The sequence below is a fragment of the Hipposideros armiger genome, unplaced genomic scaffold (genome assembly GCF_001890085.2).
Source record: "Hipposideros armiger isolate ML-2016 unplaced genomic scaffold, ASM189008v1 scaffold_1888, whole genome shotgun sequence".
In the NCBI taxonomy this organism is placed as follows: domain Eukaryota; kingdom Metazoa; phylum Chordata; class Mammalia; order Chiroptera; family Hipposideridae; genus Hipposideros; species Hipposideros armiger.
This window is the reverse complement of record NW_017733238.1, coordinates 77041-85421: the sequence shown is the minus strand read 5'-3', so window position 1 is coordinate 85421 and position 8381 is coordinate 77041. Positions and strand designations below refer to the sequence as shown.

General features: G+C 43.0%; 1 protein-coding gene across 1 annotated transcript in view; it reads right to left on the bottom strand.

Annotated features, from left to right (window-relative positions):
- The window catches only part of LOC109378343 (sodium/glucose cotransporter 1-like), a gene marked incomplete at its 3' end in the record, with an annotated part of 48515 nt that extends 40838 nt beyond the window's left edge, over nt 1-7677 (bottom strand). Inside the window, exons 1-2 of the mRNA XM_019634759.1 lie at nt 7555-7677; nt 3264-3335 (exon numbers count right to left, since the gene is read on the bottom strand). Of these exons, the coding sequence (XP_019490304.1) occupies nt 3264-3335; nt 7555-7677 (195 nt within the window). The remainder of the gene's footprint in view (nt 1-3263; nt 3336-7554) is intronic.
- Nucleotides 7678-8381: the final 704 nt, after the last annotated feature.

Below are 8381 nucleotides of genomic sequence, written 5' to 3'. Positions count from 1 at the left end.
AACCGCTGTTGCTCAGAGCTCAAACTCTTGAGCAAGCTCTTAACCAACTGAGCCACTTGGCCGGCCCTAACTATTATAAATGTTGATTGTGACCTATGTGCCAGGACTGTTCTAGGTATTAGGGATACATTAGTGAGTAAAATAGACAAAAATCCCTGCCCTCATGAAGCTAACATTTTTTTTTTTTAGCTGAGGCATCCTGCCACCTGTTGGCAGCTCAGTGGCAGCTCAGCTCGGGCCAGGAATCGAACTATTGCTCAGAGCTCAAACTCTTGAGCGAGCTCTTAACTAGCGAGCCACTCAGCTGGCCCGAAGCTAACATTCTTTTGAGAAGAAGAGAATAAAAAAAATAAATAGGGGGTTATTTTCTAGCATAATAAACAATGATAAATACTACAGAAAAAAAGTAAGGTAGGAAAGTTAATAGAAGTGCTAAGCATTTGGGCAGTTGGAGTAGACTAAGAGATCTGAGGAATACCAGAAGAGGTGAGGGAGCAAGCCATAGGATATCTGGGGAGAGCCCTCCAGGCAGATGGAGCAGCAGGGGCAAAGGCCCTGGGGCAGGAGCAGAGCTGACTGTTGAAGAACACTGGTTAGAATTGGGGACAGGGGTCCTGAAAGGCAAGGTCAGAGATGTAAGGCGGTGCAGATGACCTGTGGCCTAAAACAGGCCATTTAGGCAGCTGGGCTTTCATTCTGGTTGACATGGGAACCCCCAGAGGGTTTTAAGCATAAAAGTGACATGGTCTGACTCAAGTTTTAACAGGCTCCCTTTAGCTGCTTTGTTGAGAATAGGTACGAGGAGCAAAAGTGGAAGGAGGGAGCCCAGAAAAGAGGCTGTTATAATTAATCCGGGGGAGAGACAATGGCAGCATGAACCTAGAGGCAGAGCTGATAATCAGATTCCAAATACATTCCCCCCCCTGATGGATTGGTGTAAGAGAAAATAAAGAGTCTAACATGACTCCATGTTTGTCATCCCAAACACCTACAAGGACGGAGTTGCTATTCAGGAGACAGCAAAAATAGTAGGAGGAGCAGATTTGCATAGCTAAGTCCAGAGTTCCTTTTGGACTTGTTCAGTTTGAGATACCTGATAGAGCTCTCAAGGGCACATTTTACACAGGCAGTGGGACACCCAAGTATGAAGTTCAAGGGAGAGGTCTGGGATGTGTTAGTATGTAATTGATATTTGATGCCATGAGACTAGAGAGGTTGCCACATGTGTGAGTGTAACTGGAGAGAGGTCAGGCACTGGCCCTGGGGAACTCTAGCATTAAGAAGCCAGGGAGAAGGGAGAGAACCAGCCAGGGAGACCGCGAATGAGTGGCCGGTGAATCAGCAGGAAAGGAAAGCCAAGTGACAAAATGGTGAGGGAGGGAGGCGTGAGAGTTTCAGAGTTTCACCAATGCCAGGCCAGGTAAGATGAGGACTGAGAACTGACTACAAGAATAAGAGGAATTAAGGAAGAAAGGAGGGAGAGAGGGAGGGAAGGAAGGGATGAATGAATGAATGGGGGAAGGGAGCCATGGAGGACCCTGAGAAGAGCAATTGAAATCCATCAGATATCTGCTGATTGAAAAAAAGGAAGTTGGAGTGGCAAAATTATTCTCTTATTTCATTTCCTTTAATAATACCATAATATATTTTGTTCATTAAGCAATAATCCTAATAATGAAAAAAAGAAATTAATAAATCATAACATATATAAACATTGGGAGGCCAAAGCATGTTACTGTCAATGAAAACCATTACAAGTGTCACAGTAATACAAGGTAGCATGGGCAGCAGATGGCTATTTTTCTGGGTACCGAATACACTCCTTTAAGGCCTAAGAGTGGCTCAGGAAAAAGACTGGAGGCCTCACGTCCAGGGAGAGATTGGGTTGTTAGAATCTTCTTTTGAAAATAAACTATGGAACTTTACTAACAATGGTCACCCCAATAAACTTTAATTTTAAAAAAATTTAAAAATAATCTAAGGTAGGAAGCTCATTGCAAACATTTCTTTGCCACATTCAATCTCTTTCTAAACCAGGTTTACAAAAAAAGAAGATTCAAGCATAATTCAGTGTTAACACCAGGAAAACGCTTGTCCCCAAATCTCCCAGCTAATTGAGGCAAAGCCATTTCTGTTAGGTTGTTTGATCCACCAGAGTTAATGAATGTGAGTTCCTCTTCCCTTTGATTAAAGGCACCTTCTCCTCCCAAGATGAGACTCCTTTCTAAGAAACGTTTCCCTAGTGTGAAGAAATGAATTCTTGCCATGAACTGGTTAACATTTGATGATGAAAAATATTTGTAATTCTCTAAGTGTAACTTATATCCCTGTGCAAGGAATATATGTATTGGGTTGTCGGAAAAGTCATGACGCAGTTTTGCAACGAAAAACATAGAAAAAATATGTCATGACTTTTCTGACAACCCAATATGTTTTTACATAAGTTACAAAGAAGCCCTGGCTCAGGCTTGGCTTGGGGCCTCAGACCCGGAGCCCTGCCAAGTCCCCACATCCTTCTCCTTCCTGGGGCAGCCCTACCCACCCCACCATGGGTACGGGGCCATGGACAGGCAGCTGCCTCACTGCTGTGGGAGTTTCAGGGCACTCCTCTCAGGTGGAAGCACTTTGTATAATCAATAAATTATTTAACACAAAAACCACAAGAAATATTTCCAGCCCTTAGGCCCTGTGTCCCTCCATCCAGCATCACGCTGTTCCACACCTCCATGCTTTGGTCATGCTGTTCCCTCTGCCCGGAATGATCATGTACTCTGCTGGCAAACACTTAGGCCACCTCCAAATCATGCTCCAACAACCCCACCTCTGTAAGACCTTTGCTGTCTTGCATCAAGTACTACCTCCATCCAGTAAGTCTGAGTTTACCTTTCATCCATACGTGGCCCACGTGCCTCCTATTAGACCTATTCTACTGCACTGTAATGGACTATAATTCACTGGATACATGTCTAACTCCCATTCTAGAGTGTGTGTTTCCAGAAGGCAGAATTGTCTATTTCCTATCTATGTCCTGGGACCCAGAACAATGCCTTGTACATACTAGGCACCTAATAAATGGTTACTGAACTAAACTGAGTTAAATGGAAACATTTAGGTAAGAAATTACTTAAGAATTAAAGGAACTACCATTGAAATGGCTTTTCTAATTGAAAAACTTCAAATTATTTTGGGTATGAGACATCTAAATTAAAGCAACAAAACAAGTTAATTGCCAAAGTGGATTGCCACATGAAAGGCTTACTTACCTGCCACCATGCTAGATTTCGGCCAGCCAGGAAGAACTCTTCTACAGTCCCACGACTTCTTGACAGTATAGTCTTAAAAAAACCCAAAGCAAAACAAACACAAACAAAAAAGAATGGAATACAAGAAACCAAACTGCTTCAAAGACACAGGTCTCTCAAATGATTTACTTATGGAGCAAATCTCTTTAACAGAGATCCCAAATCCATTCTCTCCTTTCTTTTTGGGAATAGAAGCCTCTATCCCCTGAGTTAGAGGAGGGCTCATGGCTGTCTAGCTGGAGACTAGTCTCTTCCAGCTCTGACATTGCATGGGAACATCCACTTCTGTACACTCTTGTGAAAGTAATATGGTTTTATTTTTTTCCCAACTAGTAACCAGTGTCATGGTTTCTGGCAGAGTCTGGGAGATGAGTGGTTTAGTGAATGAACAGATCAATTGGGAATGGCAAATTTGAACACGTGCTTGGATTCTTCTGGGATAGCAGTCATGCTGCTGCTACTGTGGTGTCTTGTCTACTCGGGGTCCCTAGCTCTGATTCCCAGACTGGGGATTTCCTGGATTGCCCAGGATTAGCATAACCTAAGGATGACAGCTGATTGACAGCAATGTATTTCTGTGGGAAGAGTGAACTTATTACCAGCATCTGCGGTATCTTGGTTATAATGGGGTCCCCTTACATCATAAAGCCTTAAACCAAAGAAACAACTCTATATCAGACACATTAAGTTAGTCTCATTTCATCCATTCACTACATATTTATCAATGATCTACTACGTGCAGAGCTGACCTTTCCTAAGGAAATTATCAGTAGTATGTAAGCAGAGGTGCATTAAATCTTTTAAAAGGAATTTATAAAATGTTCTAAGATGAATAAAATCATCCTCTCATTTCCATTGAAGAAAGAACAAGACAAGGAGAAGAATCCTGGGAAGAAGGTGGCTTAAACACATGTCCCTACCTCTCTGCTCTTCCCTGCTCTCTTTCTGGAATAATACAACTATGGCAGCCAGGTTGGTAGGGTGGAAGATGCATGCAATACCTTCTCAAATCTCTGGGTGGAGACTGATAAAAAAGAAAACAAATAATAAAATGTATAGGTTTTTCCCCTTGAACACAGTGTAAGATGCAAGTCACCGGCAACAAAGACTGATTTCCCAGTTCCCTGTGGGTGCTCTGCAGACAGAAGCTGATGACTGCTTTCAGAAAGGAGTCCCATCTGTGCCAATATGGGCAACTTGGTTCAGTGAGAAAAGGGTGGTTGGTTTAATAACTGGAAGAAAGTAAAGCTAGACTCCTCTACCACATCATATATAAAAGAAAATCCCAGATGTTCTAGAGAGTTAAATATTCTTAAATATTTATAAAATATTACAAGAAAATTTAGAATAATATTTGTACAAACTTGGAGTGGGGCAAATTTTTTCTAAGCAAGGCAGGAAATCTAGAAGATATAAAGGAAAAGAGGGATAGTTGATGTCTTCAAAGTGAAGAAAAAATCAAATGAAAAAAAGACACCACTAACAGAGTCTAGGCCAGTGGTTCTCAATCAGGGGTGATTTTTTCCCCCCATCTGTCCAGGGGATATGTAGCAATGTCTGGAGACATTTTTGGTTGTGAATTACCAGGGGCCAGGGATATTTCTAAATATTCTGTAACACAAAGGACAGGACCCCACAACAAGGAATTATCTGGTCCCAAATGTCAGTGGTGCTGAGGTTGAGAAACACTGGCTTAGACAAATGATAGTTTGGGAAAAACATCAAATGACAGACAAGTTGATAATAACAAAGTCAAACAACCCAATTCAAAAATGGGCAAATAAACTGGCTATTCACAGAAGAGGAAAATCAATGGACAGCAAACTCACGAAAAGGTGCTCAACGTCACTAGGAGCACTAGGAGTCTAGGAAGTGCAAATCAGAGATACAATATTCATCCATCAGACTGGCAAAAACCAAAACCAAGACCAAAACCAACAATTAGCAGTAATAAGCAAGCCTGGTGAGGGCTTGGGGAAAAGGTCATGTTCATACACTACTTGTGAGAAATGTTAAATCTCAACAATCTTTGTGACTTGCCATTTAATAACATCTACTAAAATTTCAAGTAACCATACCCTTCTGACCCAGCAATTCCAATTTCGGAATCCATGCTACACAGATTAAAAGCACCAACACATGAAAAGAAAAGAGAAGAGAAGAGAAGGAAAGAAAAGACAAACCAATCTGGCAACAATCTAAGTATTAAGAAGTTGGGAAGAGCTGAATAGCACATGCATTTTTATGAATATTATGCAGCTAATAAGAACATGAGCTAGATCTCTATCTACTGACCTGTAAGACTCTCTCCATCATATAGCAAGTGAAAAAAATCAAGCTGAAGAATCGTATATGATATGATCACATTTTTTGTGAAAATGAAACACAAAAACTCCTCTACATATGTGTCTGTATATTTGCATAAGCACTGAGAAAAGGAAGGAAGGATACACAGCCCATGGTTATCTCAAAGAGATGGAAATGGATGGGGAAGATTAGCAGATTCTTAAGATATTTATACATCTTTTCACTTCTTACAATAAACATGTTATACTTTCACAATTAAAAACAATACATGATTTATAAAAAGAACCAAAGGAAGACAATAGTATAAAGGTGGAAAAAGATCAAAGCATTCTGGATAACCATGCATGTTTTATGGCTCCAAGAAGAACAGAAGGAATAGCAGGTTTGCCTTGGAAGTGACCAGATGGCTTACTAGTCCTCTGACCTTGGCCAGACCTAGGCCCCAACTGGTCTAGGAAGAAAGCTGGGGCGGGGCTTCCTAGTTCAGTAGCAGCAACGGAGAGCAGGATCCCAAAACAAGTACTACTCAGAACTCCTGCCTAGGCCACCTGGAAGGACGTTTTTCATAATTGAGGCCAATTAAAAAAAATCATTTGTTTCAATGATTTGGATAAATACCTCAGATTTCTCCTTTACATTTGGAATAAAGGGCCTCTATTTTCCCTTCTGGTACAAAATTCGAATAGGATGGATACCATGTCTCCATTGCACTATTTGCCCACTCATAAGCCCTCACAAGAGTTTCCAATGGTTGTAATTCAAAGGGCCAGATTCTGCATAGTAAGGTCTTGCTTGTGACCTGGTGAAGCTCCCCAAAATAAAAGTCACACGTGCATGAAAGCTTCAGCTGGGAGTGTGGGCCAGCAGAACGATAACTCTCCCGCTGGTTAGCAAATGTTGGTATTATTACCAGATGCTTCTGCTTGTGGATGCAGGCCAGGCAGAGGCCTCTGATGGTTAACAGCTTAGTTGAGGGACAATATCATGATACCAGCCAAAGCTTTCACATCCATCTGGCCTTTCACTGGAACAAGGGCCGGCTCCTCCTGGGCAAGGTCTGGCCCTGGGTGGTATGGTTAAGGGACACCTTTTTGAGTGCTTACATACTAAGCTCTAGTGGGTGAAGGTCAGTAAAAAAGACATGGTTTCTATCCTATTAAGAGAAACTTGCACTAGAAAACATAAACTCTTTATTCAAATTTAAAGAGCACACTTAGATCCCTAAGTTACACACGTCTGATGTGTGAGCTCTTGCTAGGAAGACAAAGTAGTTAAGATCATGAGTCAGATCAGGCAGCTCTAGGTTTGAATCTGAACTTCAGTCATTCTCTGGTTGTTCCTTAACCTCTTCGAACCTTAATTTCCTCACATGTGAAATTGGAGGCAATAACAGTGTGTGCTGTTCACAGCAGGGTTGTGAGGATGTGAGGCCGTTAAGCACCTAATCATCAGTAGCTGATATTATTATGACCATCCTGATGATGATTATAACAACGACTTCTTATTAAATACTACTTAGGTTCCAGGCAGCAGGCACAGGTTAAATTGACCCGGGTGTTTATTGGGGCAGGGAGAGAAGGTGGGATTGGTCAAGTAGGGCTCCGCTCTGAGACATGCACTAACTCTTGGTTGGAAGGGTGGGGAGTAACTAGGCAAAGGGAGGGCAGAGAGGGCTCCGCTGAGGGCAGTGCACAGGCAGGAGTGAGAGGGTGCTCTGAGGTGGGATGAGAGGTGGGGACCCGGTAACCGGCGCAATCGCTTTATTGTAGAGTAAGAGTTGGCCTGGGCTGGGGCTAGTGTGAGGCTACCGAGGCAGGCTCGGGAACTGTCTTTCTGAACCATACTGGAGCCTGGGGCAACTGGAGAAACCAGGAACACTGCTCCTATATTTATAAACCCAGCCTGGTGTCCAGGGTCCTGCCCTCCCCTCTGGGCTTCCACGTACCCACAGTCCGATGCCCAGGACCAGCAGGAGGTACAAAACCATCACCAGGATGTCGACGGCACTGTTGACGTCGGAGCCCACAGGACTCCAGTTCGTGGTGATGCCATACCAGGGAAAAGTCATGGCGTCGCTTCTGGGCTGGCTGTCCTATAGGCGGCGACGGTTTTGATTTTGGCTTCGGCTTTGGGTCCACCTCCGCGCAGGGCATCCTGGGAACGGCCGCAGGGCAGCCTGGGAGTTCCTGTCAGGCTCCGTGGCCCCGCGCTGCGCTCGGCCCGGCTCCTGCCAGGCTCTGAAGACCTCGTTCTTTAATGGTTGTTCTGTTTAGTGAAAAAACGAAAAGCAGTTTTTCACTGCTAGGCCAGGTACAGTGCCCTCCCTTTGTTGGTCACGATTGCTTTATCCTAGGTTAAGAGTTGGTCTAGGGCCAGCATGAGGATATATATACCATCGCAGGCTCAGTAACTGTCTTTCTGAGCTATATTGGAGACAGGGGCAAAAGGAGAAACCAGTAACACTGCTTCTGTCTTTATAATTTTGATATTTTGTTCATTGTGGATTTTTGGCATTAATTTTGATTTATTAAAATATTACATTAGAATATTAGCACCTCCTTAAACTTCGCCCCCAGGAATATGTCTCACTTGCCTCATTCTAGTCATGGCCCTCATTAGACCTACTGATCACAGAGGGTGCTCAGCTTTTTGCAGTTTGGTTTTTATTGGTGATGTGCGAATTTTCGAACAAGGCCCAGTGCTACTCTCCTTGGTGTGTTTCTCTGCTAAATTGTATTTTTAGAAATCTTGATCAGTAATGCTAATAATGAT